This window comes from Eubalaena glacialis, chromosome 8 (assembly GCF_028564815.1).
Source record: "Eubalaena glacialis isolate mEubGla1 chromosome 8, mEubGla1.1.hap2.+ XY, whole genome shotgun sequence".
NCBI lineage: Eukaryota > Metazoa > Chordata > Mammalia > Artiodactyla > Balaenidae > Eubalaena > Eubalaena glacialis.
The window spans coordinates 26,506,767-26,525,977 of NC_083723.1; the positions used below are offsets into that span (position 1 = coordinate 26,506,767).

Genomic DNA, 19,211 nt, shown 5'->3' on the forward strand with positions numbered 1-19,211 from the left:
ATAAAAAGATCTAATTTAATTTGGTTTGTTTTAAGTGACCCACTAAAGAACAGAGTTAGAACCCTTCAAGAGAGTCTTAAAACATAGAATTCTGATTTTTTAGGAAACTAGTTTATCTCAACAGTCTGGGAAATCTCTATAAAAATCCATGAGACAATCGTTCAGGAATAAGTGTATATAGACAGATATTACTCAGAAGTACTGCATGGAAAAAGCATAAAATAAAGAGCAGATAATCCTGTTGTACCAGTCTATTGATATAATTTAATATGCCTCAGTTTTGTTAGGTAAAATCCTACATGCAATTTAAGAACATCTTTGGCAACAGACGGTCAGAAAAATCTCTCGTCGAACCAATAGAAAATAAAAATATTCTTCGTCCAAAAAAGTCAAGTTTTTTTTAATACATTTCAACTTCAAAGTGCACAGATGCTGAAGGAGAAAGTGGACTTTACAAAATGAAAAAGTTCTGCAATTCACACTACTTACTAAGTGAACATTTGAACCGAAGATAAATGGCACATTCCATTCTTTGAAAAAATCTTTTAATTGCCTTTTGCAAGAATCGTTATGTTTGACTCTGGATGTGTTTCAATACAGTGAGAAAGTTTATACTTTTATACTTTGGCAGACACTCTGAGATCTGAGATATAGGTGGAGATTTATACAAAGCCTCAGCCTCATAGACCAAGTACACCTTATACAGATAATTTTTTAAAAAACAAAGTGGGGGAGAAAAACGAAAACGAAAACCTCAACCTGCCCCAGGAATGTCTTATGATGTTTTCATCTTGATTCTGGGACATAAAATCTTTGTGGAGTAAAAATTTTTTATCCATCTGTTTCTTGAATACATCCAAGTAATCCCATAATCCATCAAAAGGGAATAATAGTTACCTTCACATGAGTCCTGATTTATTGAACTGGTCCTAAAAAGGGTATGCAGCCCTTAACTTTATTACAGTACCAAAATATTTGCTTTGCTGACAGCAAATGCTTGGACCCATTGCAAATAGTAAATATTCTAAAGAGAATACATTAAAAGTCAAATAAATTTGCTTGTGAAGAACATAAAATTCCTGTAAGGAACTACAGCATTTAACGATCTGAAATCGGCAGCTCCTTTCAAGCCAAATTATTATGATTACTTTGATGAAAAAGGTCATAGCTATCTAATAGCCAAAATAAAAGGTAAGCATTAAAGTGGGACACATCATTTTAAAAAATCATTTAATGTGAAAATCTTCAATTTTAGGTTTTTTTACATGCCACTTTAAACTGAAAACAGTCATTTAGTTACCTTAAACAGCCAAATCAATTAAACTAGAGATACTCAGATTATGCTCTGCAAATCTAGCTCAAGGAAAGCACAGAAATAGAGGGTGTTTAGACACATTATAACAGTTTGAAGAAGTAATGTTATGACTACCGAATCTAATTATTTAAAAACAAAGGTTCATATCTTTTTAATTTCATTTTTCTACTAACTGATTTTCATTGTAGTATTCTACAAAAATATACATTTGCAATGAATATGAAATTTACAAAAAATAAACTCTGTTCCTTTAGGACAGTTAGTGTGAAAAGCACTGAATTAAATAGACAATTACTCTGGCCAGAATCCCCTGGTGTTAGCAAATTAATTAGTGCTAGAGGTATAACAAGATAAACCCTGAACAAATCAGACAATCAGCTGTACTTCCAAAATGAAAAGACTAGGTATGCATAGTGCAGAGCAAGGGAGCACCTGTATGCAAGAAAAGAGGGGCCTTTTTTTAGGTAAACTTACTGAGTACCCAGTACTTAGGTATTGTGAAGAAGCATCTTTCAATGCATCTGCTTTGAAAAGCAGAAGTCATATCATAACTATTCACCAAAATCCAGTCAGTGAAGAGGAGAAATCACATACGGATGCTTTCAGTTACATATGAACATTCTTGCATGAATACTTTATAACTGAGGCATTAGCTAGAGAACATGACCAGTCCATAAAGATACATATAAGCAAAAATAGATGCTGGTTAGGATTTTACAGAATCACTAGTTTATACAGGCAGGGAAATGCACACAATTTAAGGAGAGACCCAAGATTTCACGAAGTATATACCTTAATTTAGAGTTAACTTAATCCTTTACATTTCAAAAGAGCTATCTTACAATTTTTCTACATATTTATTAACAATAATTGTGTAAACTGGCTTAAACCATACTACAGAGAATTCTTTTCTTTGTAGAGGGGGGAACAACGTTCAGCTAACTAATTATGACAACACTAGTAATAAGTAGTTAATGAACTTTTGGGATTGATTTTCCTGACTCCTGATGGGCTGGATCAGCACCCATGTGGCAAACCACAGTTTGCCTGCGGCAAAAAGGATGAGTCATCTGACTGCTTCCAAGGATCTCCAAAGTTTGTGAACATCTAAAGTCAAAAGGAGTGAGTATTCCCATTTTCCAGTTTTTGGTGTCTTTATGATGGGTGTCTAATAATAAAACCCAAGGGAGGAAGAATTCTAAGATGGCTCCCATGCATCATCTACTCTACTGGAGTGGGGGTGGGACCTGGGATCAGGAAGAGTTGTCACTCCCATGACTGTTATATGACTAAGGTGAAGGGATTCTGTAGATGTAAGTAAGATCCCAAATCACTTGATTCTGAGTTAAAAGAAAGATTATCACAGATGGTCTAACTTAACTAATTGAAGGTCCTTAAAAGAGGGACCGGGCCCCCTTTCTGAAAAGAGAGATCTTCCTGCTGGCCTTGAAAGAGTAAACTGCCATGTTGTGAGAAGACCTTTGAGAGGGCCATGTGGGAAGGAAGTGAGCGGCCTTTAGGAGCCGAGAATAAACAGGAAAGGGGAGGTAGTCCTACAACCACAAATAAGTGTCCACAACCACCAAAGCTTGAAAGAGGAGCAGAAAAGTAGCCCTGGAAAGGAACACAGGCCAGTCAACACCTCACTGCAACCTTATGAGACTTTGAGGAAAGGAACCTGCGAAGCCCTGGCTGGACTCGTCACCATGGAAACTGTGAGAAAAGAAATGTCCATTGTTTGAAACAACTGAGTTTGTGGCAATACATTACACAGTGTAGAAAACACCAAACTAAAATAAATAAGTGAGTCTAGATTACTGAATTCATTTGCTCTCTCAGTCTTCATATAAGATGCATTTATGAAGATTCTGTCTGATTTGTTTCATTCACTGTACTTTAAACCAGTGGTCACGGTCAGTCTTCAATCTCTTTCGTTTAGTCTGATTCACATCTTTTTTGCATAAATCTTAAGGATTTAGCTGTTTCTCTAACTTCTCTCATTTAGGAATTTCCTTACTAGGAGGAAAGCTAATTAACTGGGCAGAAGGAAAGGCCACACTTAATGTGATTCTGCACACACACCTCTTCCAAACTTTAAGACGCATAATGAGCCCTAATATTAATTCTCCTTGAAAAAGTATTTTAAACAGTACAATATAATTGATTTATACTCTTCTAAAAACACTTCATAATATTCATTTATTCCTTGGGTAAGACAGGATTATGTGTTTTTTGCTCATCTTAAAAGAAAAAGAAAGCACCATTCTATGTTACACAAGTATCACTATTATTGCTGATATTTTAAAGTTACCATTTGCAGACAGTTTGCAACAAGTACTAGAAATATACTGTCAAATGAGAACATCTAGGGCCTATTTCACAGAATCAAGATCTCACATGACAACAGGCCACTAACATTATTTCTCTGCACACAAGAATGCAAGGTCACTGACTTCCTTATATATTTCTTAACAGGCCCTTCAAACAGACAAAGAAAGGAGTCTGGTACCATACCATGCTTGAGTACAACTGGGGAGAGCACAGAGTATTAAAAAGGGAGGAAAACATCAAACTTCAGCACTTCGGCTTTCAGAAAGATTGTGAGAGAGAAAACTAAAATGTGAGGGCTGGGGGTGGGACCTTTTCAGTGGCATCCTCAAAGGCAGTGGAGTACTCGGGTACCAAGAAACATCTCCCTTATGCTCAGCAGACACGTGACAACTAAGACCTAGTTGTTAGGAAACGGTTGGGCGGTGAGCAATTATAGCAGGTGCTAAAGCCAGGAACTGTTCCTCACAAGATGTTACCTAGGTAGGTCCCACACCTAGTTAGTGGCGGAGGCAAACCAGAACTCAAGTCACCTGACTCCACCAAATTCTCCTGCTTCTAATCAAATTATATTTATCCAGTACTTTCTATGTGCCGTGCTTCGTATGAATTAACATTCTTAATTCTCACAACAACCTGATGAAGTTTTAGCAATGAAAGAGTTAACTTGTTCAAGTTACCCAGCTAATAAATGGTAGAACTGAGCTTTGAACCCACATTATTAACCAACCAGGCAAATTCCAAGAGGGAATTAAGCCCTAATGTTCAAAACCATCCATTATTAAGTTCTCCCCTATGCCTCTAGAATGGTACTAGCCATGAACCGTTTTTCAGAGAACTGAAAAAATCGTCACTCAAACCATTATCTGTGTTCTGTGGTTCAGATGACGAAATTTGGAAAGGCTGCAACCGCACCATAAATGGTCACTTTTTAGAATTTAGAAGTACTCGATAGTCACCTACAGGAACGCAGCTTCACTGACACTCAGCATGGAACCAACATCTAATATTCGTACATTACGTGTGTGTGTATATGTGTATATATATACATACACACACATATATTTAGTTATAATTATACAGTTATATATATATATAAATAATGTGTTTGCTTGTAATTAAGGTGGGGGTACAGAAACATAAAAATGAAATTGAAAAACAGATACTGAGCAGCCTATTGAACTCAGGTTTTAGATCCCTGTGTATATTATAAAAGCAGACTCTCAGGGGCAAATCTACTTCACTTATGGAAAACAACAGAAGGGGTAGGACCAAATCCAAAGCTTGCAACCCTCAAACTGCCCCTCTGTCACGGTCATTTACACCCAGGGACTCAGCTGGCGTTTAGACACCACACAGACAGGTTGTGTCACCTCTGATAATTTAAGGAGATGAATGACCTCATCTAATTATCAGGCATGGTTTGCACTGTGATGAGTTGCCATTCCCCTATGTTTATTTATCACCATCGAGTATTAATATAAATTTTAAACAATTACTCACCAGCCGACCTTAACACCGTGTATCAAACCCCCTGGGAACTGAGCTACACATGCACAATACAATTTCACCTCATGAAAATTAATTCGCTTTTCTACATTTATATCGACAGGAAAATCAGGTGTTTTGAGAGACAACCAAGCATTCTACATGCTTAATTTAGAGCAATCTGCACACACCCCATTGTGCCCATCCTCCTGAGGCTTCACATGGCCCATTTGTTTGTCTCTCCTAACATTTTCACAGATGCAAATTTAAGTCAATTCTAATGTAATGTTATGGCAAAGAAGGGTTGGTATTTTTAAAGCGACAGACGTCATAAGAATTTTACATTCCTTTCTGTGGCAAATGTCAAAATGACTGCCATAAAAAGGCAGGTTCCTGGCACTTGAAAACTTGCTGCTTCAATGGTTATCATCAAGTTGTACTCGTTAGTCATTGGTATTAATGTAAAGTTTCATCTAAAACATCTCTTCCCTCCACGAATCAATTAAAAATGTGCAGCAGAAATGTCATTTAACTGTTTTATTTCTACCAATAAGAGAACAGTGTTTGTGAAAGGCTAAACTCCATTTATATTATAAAGTGAAGGAGTGGGGTTCAGTGAGTGTAACTAATCATCAATTGGATGAGTCAAACGAAAATTGGCCTTTTTCAGTATGCTCTTGGCAGATTTTTTTTCTGACTTCTGTGTTCATTACTAAAAATGCAACTGGTCTCAATTTTACTATTCTGTGCTCGCTCAATTTGCAGGGTTGTCTGAAATCATTTCTATAAACATCATGGATAGATTGCTTTATTCACTTGCAAATGTTCTGTCTTGAAGCTGAAAACTTCCATCTTTGACAATGAGAGGTTATCAGTGGCAAAGTTGTGACTTTTAAAAATAGACTCAATCTCCTGTGGCACAGATCTCATACAACAGGTGCTGGCTGAAATGTCAAGACGAAGCACATCAAATCCTTTGTGGTCCTGTTTTCTTCGTGGTCCCTTTTAAGATACAGGTTGTGTCCTGAACCTAGAGACAGAACACTTCACTCACTCTAGTCCACTGCATCTCTTTTCATTTCCTCTTTATGATTAAAGGCTACACAACTTTTTAAGAAGAAACATTTTTAAGGCCTGCTAAGCATCCCTTTTCCCATTCATTTCAGGTTTTTCTGAATGAAAACAATAGACCAAATGATATGTTAGCACAATAATCTAGCTCACTAACCCTTAGTCATCAATTCATGATCCCTTGAAGGCAGAGAAATCTCACATGGTACAAATAATAAAGCCTGGCCATTAAACAGTCCTTCAAGGTTCCCCATGCATCCGCTCACTTGATCCCCATGATATAATACTGTGATTCAGGATTAGGTTAATATTACCCTTGTTCTGCAGATGGAGAAGTTGGACTTAGTGTTAATTCTGCTCTACTTTACACTGACTCCTTTACCCTCTTGGCCTCATTGCTAGAATATGCAGCCAGCCACAACTGGAACAGGTAAGATAATGGGTGCAAAGAAATCCAGGCTCCTGCCATGTAAGGGCAGCAAAGTACAGCAGCTAAGTGTAGGACTCTAGAATCAAGCTGCTTGGGGTCAAATTTTCTTCCTAAAAAAACTCAGAAAAGTCCTTCATACTCAAAACTTAACCTTCCTCATCTATAAACAGGGATAATACTTATCTTAAGGGACTGACTTAAAGGTTGGATGGATTAAAAAACATGCAGAGTATTAATTCACAGTGCCTCACATTCAGGAGCTCAAATATGTTAGAAAGCAATATAACAATAATTGAAAGATAGCTGTAATTATTAGTATCCAGACTTTCTGTGGGTAGAGACATCAAAATTAGCTCAAGCAAACTGTGAATAGCTATGGAAGAGAAAAAAGAGCAGTCACAAAATGGACATAAATATCCGCCCTAACTCTCCTCATCTCTTGTTACAGACCACAAGGGTGGTTTTTCCACACTGCACTGGAACCAATGAGATCAAGACTGATTCTCAGATCCGCGGCATTTGCAATCCTAACCGTTCATTCAGTCATCTTGGAAACTCAGGGAACTGCTGTGATGGCAGCTGCCAGTGATTTTCAGACCTTCAGGAGACCTGAGATGCCTCTGTAAGGGTTGACCAGGGACATGCTTTGCAGGAATATTTGTCAGTGGTTTGTTGTCTTATCGAATTCATTATATTGTTTGGTTTTTTTTTACAAGGATCTGTTTCAATTCAAATTTCTGCCCTCTGCTAAAGAACGGACATGGGGTTTGGGCAGGTGGGGGTGGGGGAGAAGCACGGACAAAGTAGGGCCATAAGCCACCCCTATCTGCCAAAAAATTAATAAGTGAATAAGGCTAAATTGCCAAAATCAAGAACTATTTGTTCTTTTTTTGTTTTCTTTTGCTTGATATTCCTGTAACATCTATCATAAGCACATACACTTATTAAATCTAATGACATTTTGCAAAACTCCATGGGTCTTCAAGATGACAATGTCTATTTTAAAAAAAGAAAGAAAAGAGAAATAAAGACAAAAGAGAACCAAATGTTGCTGTGTCCAAAGGAAATATAGTGATGTACTAGAGCCTTGTTACCTACTACCAAATAAAGAAAAACTCTGGTCTGTACATCTCAAAATGTGAACATTACTAATGTGCATTTATTACATTTCTGAATCATGTCATTCCTTCTTGAGCATGGAATATATAATTTGGAACATTCCTCCAAAAACATCTCCAGTAAATTAAAAGTGTATCTATCCTATATTCCAACCATCTGCTTTAATTCTCAAGGCTGTTTCATATTTCAAAAGTTACTTTGTAAGACACTGTTTTTCGTCTTGATCCCTTCCTCAGCTGCCTCGGTCAGAATGTTCACCCATCAATCATGGCCTCTCTCATCCCTTTCATCTCTCTGCCATTTGGTCTTCTCTCTCTGATATGCTCAAATCTCCCCTCTGGTAACACTTATTTAGTTGCCTCTACAACCTCCCCCGCCCCCCAGGAACCTTTTTCTAAGAATTGCTTCTTCCTCTATCCATGGTACTAGCAACTGGCCTGTTGCAGTGCAATACCTCTTAATGAGATTGGACCAGGGTATGAGAAGTGACCCAAGCTTAGGCAGCCAAAATCCTTTTTCCAAATCCCATCTCCTGTTCTCAAATGAATGAGCTACAGATGGTCATCTGGTCCATATTCAGATTACCAACATATCTTTCTTTAGGAGGCTATGTTTTAGACTAGGATTCTAGTCTCAAACTGTTTGAAAGCTTCAATAGGGAAAATGTAAACCTTCACAGGCATTCAACAACATGAGCGTCAGGAAGCAGATAAAGTCAGTTCGCAAGGACAGAGAAGAATAAGGAGTCAAACAAAGAAAACCAGAGGCTAGAGCAAGAGACGATCCTAATAAAAGCTCCACCCCTTTCTGTAGGTGTTGGCACATCCTTCACCTTGACTCCCATGACTGATCATCCAGCTCCAACTACCACTGACAAATATTTCCCTTTTTGGTTCAAGATAGTCCTATGGTTTTCTACTACCTGCGATCCCAAACGGCCTATTATAACTCCTATTCTGTAAGCAAAACAAAAGAACGCCAAATCCCTTACACTATCTTCCTCTGAACTTGCTACACTCTCCCTTTCCTCACATTGTCAAGTTCCTTTAAAGAACAATCTGCACTTGCTGCCTTCATATTCTCACCTGCTACCAACTCTTCAAGGCAAGGAAACCATGCTTGCATCCAAAACATTCTACTGAAACTGCTGTCACATCAGCAACGACCTGGTGATTTCCTTAAAGGGCTCATCTTATCCGACCTCTCTGCAATATGAAGGATCAAGACTCTTCTTTTGAAACTCACAGTGCCTATCATAATAGATACTAAATAGATATTTGCTAAATGAATGAATGGACCCATTTTCTGGCTTCAAAGTTACTCAATTCGCCTCCAAATCTGCTTCAGATACATATTTCCAATGCCCTAATAGTCATCTATAGAGACATCACAAACTCAAAATGTCCAACAGTGAGCATGTTACTTTCACCCCACCACCAACTTGCTACTCCTCCTCTGTGTCTAGTCTAGGAAGTTCAGTATAACATGATCTACCTGTTAAAGAGCCTGGAGCCATCTCCAACACTTCTCTCTTCCTGATTCCCCCAATCCCATAACCAATAGCACCTGAATATTTACCTCTACAACATGTTTCATCCCTGCTTTGCCTTCCCACTGCCACTATTCTCTTTAGACCTTGGGCATCTCTCACTCTGGGATGCTGCAAGAGTCTACTAACTGCTCCCATTGTCCCTGCTTAGAATATTGTCTCTTTAATCCATTTTCTACATACTATGATTCAAAACCTATTAATTTTATTTTTAATTAAATAAAAGTCTTAGGATGAAAGCCAAATTTGAGTACCCAGAGCTGGGCTACCACAAATGTCCATGCGTTGTGAACAATGCCTGACTCCCCTTTGGGTCAGGTAGGAAGAGATCTCTGATGCAAAAATTGTATAACCTAGACTCAGACTCACGGTTCAGTCCCACCAACATCTCTTCCCACCCAGGAGTCCTATGCCTGACATGAAACAGCCCAGGCAAATTTCTTCACCACGTTATGTGCTCTTCCTTGATCATGCATTGCCAGATTCCACTGCTTCACAATCAGCCTGGAGTTGGGAATGTCTTCCTTGGGGTCTCTCTTCCTCAATGTGGATTCTCAGCATGTAGTTCAGTGCACTACATAACTTGCTCTGAATAATAATAATTGCATTAATCATTGAATTAAATTACATTTGATGCTAAAAATCTTTGAAACAGGAGACATTAAAAGAGACAGCATAAATCAAAACTATTTTTAAAAAGAGGTACTATGTACTTAGAGGTCTAAATAGTCTTCAGTGTACTACCTAGAAGCCTAGAACCTGCAAGCTATTTCATTTCTTATAATCCAAGGGATGGAATTTACTAATGGAATTTCTTTCTTGATTGTTAGCATTTAAGGTTTTAATAAAGTGTTATAGTAATATTTCTTATCCAATGAACCATTTTCCCAGAGTTATATAAAAAATAAGAACGCTTAATTGCGTCTATTTTTTGAGCTCTAGACAATTTTACTGTCTTTGGTTTCTAAGGTGAATTTCCATATATGAATATTTAGGTCTCTAAAAACAATTATGTGCAGTAAACAGCATTTCCAGGATAACCGAGCTCACATGGAAAATGGGAAAAAAGAAGAAAATAAAATAAAGCAAAACAAAACAAAATAAAATAACTAACTGCCAACCTTTAGCATCTTTAATGTAACTTTGCACCTCGCAAATCTGAGGGCTCCTTTGCTCCACTTACACACGCATCATTCCTCACAGCATCTCCACCATAACGCCTCTTTTTTTTTTAATAAATTTATTTATTTATTTGTTTATTTTTGGCTATGTTGGGTCTTTGTTGCGGTGTGCAGGCTTGTCATTGTAGTGGCTTCTCTTGTTGCAGAGCTCAGGATCTAGGTGCGTGGGCTTCAGTAGTTGTGGCGCATGGGCTCTAGAGCACAGGCTCAGTAGTTGTGGCGCACGGGCTTAGCTGCTCCGCGGCATGTGGGATCTTCCCGGACCAGGGCTCGAACCCGTGTCCCCTGCACTGCCAGGTGGATTCTTAACCACTGCGCCACCAGGGAAGTCCCACTGCCACAACACCTCTTGATTATTTTTTTAAAACAGATTTTCCCAGTGCGCATAAGCTCATTTATTTTACTGAGCCACTCCTCCTCTGACCCTCAAAATGAAACATCATTAATGTCTAACCATCCCTTTATATAGCCTGACAGAGGACAATCTCAACAGCTCGCTTCACTCTTTCCCCAATTATCCCCACAGTAAGTGGGCAAATGTCAAAGGAACAACAGTCTAGGCCGTTTGACAATTTTGGTGAAAGTGTTGATAATGTACTACAGATTTATCTATGCATCAAAATCCCTCAACAATTTCCCTATAGAGAGAAAAATCTAGTAGTAAGAGGTCCCCGAAACCGTGAGTGAAGATTCAAGTGCGAAGGACCCAAAATTGAGGTCTGGTCACAGGTAACCTGATGGAAAACAAACCAAAACTTTTTCTCCATTTGACTTGATGTTATGTACAAATAATAATAAACTATGACGAATAGTAATTGTGTGTGTGTGTGTGTATGTGTGTGTGTGTAAGAAAGAGAAAAAGAAGAATTAGTAATTAATTATTTGAATAAAAGAATTCAGGAATTATTTTTCAAAATTTGCCAGGAGACTACTGTAATAAATTTTTAATTACTCAAGGAAAAGAACTTCAGATAAACAGTAGGATTATCCCCAAATCTGAATCATTTTAAATGGGCAACACCATTATTTCATCATTTCTAGTTTAAGTTGTTCTTCCATTTATGATATAGAATTTAAAATGTATCTGAATTTTTTTAATCCAGCAGAAGCATATGGTTAAAAAAAAAAAAAAAAAAAAAAACCAGCAGAAGCAAATGTTAAAATAACATTTAGCCAGAAATATCCCACATTCATATTCAAAGAGAACTTTAAATATTGCTTCATATATAACAGCCTGATTCTGTATTATTGAAATTAACTATAAAAGTGTGCCAGTTTGTTGAGGCCACAATGTCAATCTTTTCCTTGTTTATAATCTTGTTAGAATCTATATAAATGGTAAATTTTAAAGGAGCAATGGAATTGAATTACCACAAATTAGATAAAGCCTATAAGAAAGAAAAACCTAAAAGTTTAGGTTTTAAAACCTGTGCACATTTATCCTTGAATCCTAAAACGTGGTGCGTCAAATGTTTAATTCTTAAAAATTTCAAAGTATCCCATATCTAAATAGCAGAAATAAAATTGCTTAGTATGCAAAGACCTTTTAATAAGAGCCCAACACTTCAAGTGCAATAGTCCCTTCCTCATATTTGTTTTGCTTAACGGACTGCAAGCCTATCTTTAGAACCACGTTTCTGTTGTTACTCATCAATTATGTTAATAACTTGCCCAACAGGACCTGAACATTTTCAGTAGCTCATCTGATTCTCTTGAAAAAATTATTCTTAAATGCTGGTGTTATAAAAATATTCTGAATGAGATTTACTCCCCATAAACAGTTGTGGATTGGCAGAGAGCTTTCAGCATGCACCTTTGTTAATAACCTTACCTTACTCAGGTTCTTCTACCCTAGCAAAACACCTGAAGAAGTTTAAAAATAAATACGTGTGTGTACACATATACATAGAGAAAGATATAGATAGACACATAAAATATTATCTATTAAATAGAATACTACAGTAAGATAAACTAGACAAATTATATAATGATGCAATGTTAACATATTTTGGACCCTCAAGGAAAAGGTGGTAAGTACTATATTTTCACAAACAAAGTACTATCACTTTCATCTCAATTAACACTGAAGTCAATCACTTTTTTTCCTTAAACTCTATAAACAATATGACACAATAATTTCCAGGTTTCGTGCACACAGAAGAAAACATGAACCATGTGTAAGCTACATGGTTGACTATCTCGGTGCAGTTCCAAGTTTATTGGAAAGCAACCATACGAAAGCTTAGGGAACAGTTGTGGTACTATGCATAAATAGTCCAGGAAAAGAAAGACTGGCTCACACAGTGTGACACAGCGCCTGATACATACCATATGCCTTAGGTAAGTGTGCAATAGATGTCATAGAACAGAGGTCATTCCCCATGGTAAGCAGCTTACATGCTTTTTGAAATACTAGGATAGACATCTCTTTTATTACAAATGATGGAAGGCTGTCACTTTAATAACAATAAAATGTTACTCTTCAGAAATACTGAAACAAATTCTGATTTTTTTTTCCAAACTTCCATCTAAGTATGCTCATATCAGAGTTGATTATGTCCACACATGGAAGACACTGAAAGAAATCAACAAACTGGACAATATGCCTAAAATATTTCACTTTAACCATTTAAATCCCCACTTTTTAGGTTATAAGTAGTTTGCTGACACATATTAGGTACAAGATGTAAATTCAGAAGAATAGATTACTTTCTTGAATATTTGCATCTGTATTGAAAAATAAGAAGAACAGAAATTTCTGTGCATGTGTTGAATATAGAAACACTCCAGAGAACACATTAATTTAAATAATACAGTTTGTTATGGGCACGGTTTTTGGTATTATTTTTTAAATTCCTAAATGCATTGTCATTTCTTATGACTATATACTTCTAAATGTAAAAAGTAAATTTGAATACATAATTTCCACGTGTTATTTATGTTTCTGCGAAACGTCACCATGTGTAAGCCCTAGAAGGAAGAGGATTTTATGATGTTATTTTTATCAATGTTGGAGAAGTATTGGAAAGGCATCTACAAAGCAAGGTCTCTTTGAAGAAAGAGAGTGGTAAAGTTTTTACCTATTTTCAAAATGAACAACTTGCGATAGAATCTGATTTTATATGTATTTATTAAAATTAAATTGGTGAAAGCCATACGAAAATAAAAAAGGCACATTTTATTTCCTTTTATAAACCATAATAAGCTTAGATTCTTGTACCTTCCCAAAAATGTTTTTTTAGACTGTATCCATTTCAGTCTGCCTAATGCTCATTCAAAATGCCTATCCAAACAGCTACCCATATAACCATGTATAAACATTACTAAATTTAATACCATGTTACTACTTGTCTGGAAAAATATATCTACTGTTGCATATTTTAAATGTACACCTGTGGAATAATAAATGTTGTCATGTGGTTAAGCTGATGAAAACTAATCAAAGATCTGAGAAAAGGATTTATTAATGTTCACTGTTTTTAGGTTTTATTTCACATTTAATACTGTATCTCATATTTTATCATAAGGCACATTTCCTTCTCTATGTTGTATGTGAATAGAAATTGCTAAGCCCAAATGAGAATAACTATGTCACTTCTAACATATGAAAAAGATATCCATTCCAAAGTTATGACATAGAGAATTTATTTTCTGTAGACTTTATATGTAAATTTGTCTAATAATAGAAAAATATTTATATCCTAAGCAGTCAAACCCCAAAGTACTATTCTTTTATGAGATTTTATGCTTATTTCCTGTAGATACCAGTAATTCTTACTAATATATTTATCCTATTATATAGTTTAAATATATTAAAATTCCCACATACCAAAGGGCTCCCAGCCAATTATTCTGGATTGGCATTTTGATACGACTGAGATAAAAGTTTAACATGAATAGTAGTTATAACTATGTGCTTTTTTTAAAAACTGGATTTGTAAATAGATTCTAAAATTAGGAGTGACAGATTTAAATTAACATTACAATACTGGCTACCATACTTATTATCCTGAGTTTTAAAATAGAAGTGTTTTCACATATGTGTCAAGAAATTATTTCTAAAGCAAGGGAGAATTCCCTTTAGAAAATGACATTTTAAACTATCAATATAACATGTGCATACTATAACATGAAAATGATGTACTTTCCACTCATATACAAACCAATATGCACTAGGTGGCTGCTACCAGATGGCATACTTATGTTTCACACCTTATTGAAACAATCATTGCCAAAAGAAAAACCTAACCTAGCAAAAGAATTGTATCAAAATTCCTTCCTTTGAAAAAAAAAACCCAGTTTTTTTAGTGTTACCTCTTAGAACAGTTTAACTACTATTTTAATTCAGAATATGCTACATGAGAACGTATGTTAAACCAGAGAAAACTAAAGAAAATATTTAGAAAGGTATTTATGTTTTATTATAATAATACTTAAGCGCTTAATATTATTGTAAACATTCTAAAAAAACAAAAACAAAAACCTTTGTATTACTAATTCTAATTCAGGTCCCACTCCCATGAGTGCATAATAAATTTTATACTGTGTTGGTGGCATATTCTTCCTCTTCTGATGATAAAAACTTCTTACATTACTTTTCCTGGGAAAAATAAAATGATCAAAAAACCAAAAGAATTTACTAATGATTTCCAGAAAAATGTATATATAGAAGCACAATAATTTGCCTTTAGTGACACTATAATCTTTGTACTGAGTTTTTAATGAACTTGAAATTTTTCCCAAAGATTTGAGATTTATCCTGATAAATTCTCTGTATCAACTCTTTTCTTGCAAGAAAAGTAAACAGCACCACATCTTAATAAAATTAATGCTGTATTTTTTTTTAATTTCATAAAGTTTACTCAGAAATACAACATGAAGTATAAATGCCAACTCTCATTTCTCCTTTCCTCAGAAGGTTACCAACTTTTCAAAAAAATAAAGATGCAGAAGCCTTACAAAAACATTGCCAATATTTCCTAAAAGAGACTGACTTAGCTCTACAAAATCTTTTATTAAGCTCTTTTTTACAAAATAATTAGTGTTTCATATTATTTGAAAATATCTTAAATTTTCATTGTTAAAAAATAAATTTCAAAGCCTTTCAAAGAAAAGAAACTGTGGCTTCCTAAGTCCTATTTTTGCCCACTATTTATTTTCTTTCTTGTCTTTAGTGAATTTCTGACCATGAAAATTGAGCTATTTTAATTTTAGGAAAACATTTATTACAGATGTCCTTCTTACAACAAGGATTCTTTTATTAATATTTTAGCATGGTCTGTTCAGGAATAAAAGATTGCATTTTGTAGTATCTTAAAAAATCATAGTTTTCCCTAATGGTGTGATGAAGCATTCCCTCCAAATGAGAGAAATATTGATAAATTGTCAGTTAAAAATAACACTTTAAAAATGTGTAAACTGAACACACTGACTGCTTTAAAGCACCACTTCTTTGACACAAAATGCAAGCGACTCGCTTGAGTTCTAGCTTTACAGGCCAAGCTACAAAGAGACTAAAGAAACAAATATATAGAAGTGTAATTTCTTAATAAGAGTGAATAATTTTGAAGCATCTTCAGTGTAATTCTTACTCTTTTCATGTTTCAAAATATCCGCTTGGAACATCCTGCCAATTACAGGAAGATCTACAGATGGCATTTACCCTTGTGCTTCATAACAAAAAGGATCTGCAATCATTTTTATGGAAGATTATCTAAAAAGGTACATGACTGTAAATCAATGACAAAAATATTAGACACACCCCTTCGCCGGGTTAGAATGTGCATCCTTCGGATTCTTGCACTGACACCTAATGTAATAAATACTTTAAGCTGAACCTTAAATAATAGCTGCAGGATTTCAACTGGTAAAGATTCACGGTTAGTATCCACCACAAACTCCAGTATTCAGCACTCAGCCAACAAAGGACAGCAAATAATTCCCAATAGCAAAAATACCGGGAAGGCTACCTTGGGCTTTGTTTTTGTTATGTAAAATTCATTAAAGTGACTCATCCACTTACGATTGCCTACTCTTAGAAGCTTTAAAGTAGCTTCAAGAACCAAAGAAAAAACGCTTTCCCAGACCTGATAGGCTATTCCGCGCATTTAAAAATATGTGTGTATTTTTATGTGCCACTGACTTTGTCTTTTTTCCAGCCTAAAAGAGAATTATTATTTTTCATTCCCTTCCTGCCCTGTGACTATACAGCTACCTTCAAACACTCTATTTCCAGAACAGCAGCGAGGTTTTTTTAAGCTATTTTAGAAATGGTAAAAATAAGAGAAAATTGCAGGAGACTCTGGAAACACTCAGTCCCTCCCCCAAAGAATAGGTTCTATTCATTCTAAGAACAGGAACCGCGTGTCCGTCGGCACTTAACGAGTCCCTAGGGTGGACAGCACCTCTACCGCGTGAAGCGAGCACTCCTGTCATCAGGAAGGCTGTCGAGCGCGCCCAGTAATTTGGGCTCCAAACGAGTTTGGATACCACAGCAATTAGAGAGCATCCCAGAGGCCAAGTGCGGGGAAAGTGCGGGAAAAGTCCACGCTACCCTGGCCAGCCTGCAATTACCTATGTGCAAAATACCCAACCCAAACACAACTTTTTATAGGGCTGGGTTTGATGAGAGCGGGTATCTGGCTGGAAACTTTTCCCACAGTACAGCTAAACTCTTTTAAGTCCAAGGAATCCTTTTAGAGATGGGCTGAGGCGCCGCGAGTCGTCGGCGGACGTTTCCCAGGACAGCCCGGCCCCGCCGAGGCTCCCGAGACGCGGGTTCCGTGCGCATTCCGGCGGCGAGCAGCGCGCACCTCCCGCTCGGCCTCTCCAGATCCAAGTCCGGCTCACTCCCCACCCCCACGGGCAGAGAAGCCCCTCAACTGGGGAATGGAGCCCGCGCCGGGCTTCCGCGGCACCCCTCGGCCCGCACTCCCCGCCCTGCCCGGGCACTTACGTGACGGCCGAAGGGAACGGCTCCTCAGACGAGGGGCCGATCAGCAAAGATTGGAAAAGTGTCAGAGTCAAGGCCAGCAGGCAGCCAGCAGCCATCTTCGCGATCGAAGATCAATCTCGCCTCCCTTCCCAGCTTGGGGAAGGACCGGTGCTGGAAACCGCGGGAGGAGGAGAAGGAGCACGGTCAGCCCAGACCGCGGACGTTTGAGGGCTGGCGCGCCCAGGGCCGGGACCGGGACGCGGGCTCGCGCCGGGGGCTGCAGGGGCGAAGCCCGGCGCGGGGGGAAGGGGCGGCGGCGGGCGGACCCACTAGCGCGCTTCGGCTGCTCGGCGCCGCGGCTGCCTCGCCGCCGCCGCCATCAAGGACGACTTTGGAAACAGACCTGGGCAAGCCCGCCGGCGCTCGCGCTCTCGCTCCCTCTCGGTTTCCTCCTTGATTTATTCCCGCGATTGCCGTGGAGAAGGCGGGGGCGGAGGCGGGGGCGGAGAAGGGGTGACGGCACTGGGGAGGGGTGGGGTGGCTGCAGGAATGGGGGAATGGCAGGCGGAGAGACTTGTGGCAGAGAGAGAGAGAGAGAGAGAGAAAGGCTCCGTCTGGCTTCTCCGGGCAAGTCGGAGGGAGGCGGCTGGGGGTGGGCAGGGAGAGGGCTGGGCGTCAGAGCAGTCGGGCGGAGACGGGCCGGAGCAGCCCTCCATACAAGGGAGAAAGGAACTCTCAAAGTCGGCGCCGGCTTGCCCCAGCCGCCCGGCGCGCAGAGAGGGAGCGGAGCCGCCCCGCGGGGCTCCCCGGGGACCGCCAGCCGCCCGCCGGGTATCCACAGGCTGCAGAGGCTCCGGCCGAGCACTTGGCTCGTGGCTTTGCGGGTTATTTTTACCCAGGCAGGCAGCGTTCGCCCGGCCCTTCTCCCAGACGCAGAATCCACCGCCTGCCTAGGAACCATGGAGAAGTGATTTGACAACAAATGTAGGAGGGGTTTGTATTTGCAGTTTAAAGCACCACTTTTGACTCCCTACCAGGTGGCACTGTTTATTTGCCCGGGAGTGCCAAAGGCTAGAGCCTCCGGCGTGGCTGAGTGCCAGTTGTGGCGGCGGCCCCACGCCCAGGTACCGCTCACCTGGCAAGACTGAGCCTCGGGATCCGGGCTGAGGACAGTCAGAGAAGGACCTGATGCTGTAAAATCCTCCTAGTCCTGCCGTGTGGTAGGACAGGGGTGAAGGGACGAATTCTACACCCAGGGAGCATAGTGCCGTGACAAAGGCTTTGTAACTACCTCCAAAAAGTCCCGAATGCCCTGGTCTGGCCAGTGGGCTGCCCTGCCTTGACAACGTTGCTACAGGACGAGTTCACTTTGTCCCGGTGAGGGCATGAAAAGGATAAGCAGCAGGAACAGGTGGCAATTTGCAAAATGCCCCTGAAATATGGAGGAGGAATTAAGAGAGGGAGAGAGAGCTAGAGAGTAGCAGTCTGCGGACCAGTTTCACCTCCATCCGCAGGAGAAGCAGTGGCAGGCGTGCCCGGGCCTTCTCGTAGGAAAAAACAGAAGGGTCCTGGGTTAGGCCTCTTCTCCCGACCACACAGGCCTCCTTCAGGAAGGCGCTGATGTACCGGGTGGAAAGGTTTCCTTGAACATCTTAAATTCTTAAGCCCCTTGTAGTAGTATATTAGAGCACTTTTGACACCATTCCTCATGAAAAAAAAAAAAAAAAAAAGACTATCTTGCATATGCGTAAAAGGTGTCATTATGGGGAGGCCGTCAGACTTTTAATTAGCCTTTC

The 19,211-nt window shown here is 38.9% G+C and overlaps 1 protein-coding gene across 4 annotated transcripts in view; it reads right to left on the reverse strand.

The window, feature by feature from the left end:
* Positions 1-17,983, reverse strand: part of CACNA2D1 (calcium voltage-gated channel auxiliary subunit alpha2delta 1) — a 494,545-nt gene extending 476,562 nt beyond the window's left edge. For 3 of the 4 annotated variants that reach the window (XM_061198477.1, XM_061198475.1, XM_061198481.1), the window contains exon 1: positions 17,437-17,983. In XM_061198477.1, the coding sequence (XP_061054460.1) occupies positions 17,437-17,531 (95 nt within the window). In that variant the 5' untranslated portion in view covers positions 17,532-17,983. The remainder of the gene's footprint in view (positions 1-17,436) is intronic. The other variant, XM_061198476.1, reaches the window with a different exon arrangement.
* Between the last annotated feature and the right edge of the window lie 1,228 nt (positions 17,984-19,211).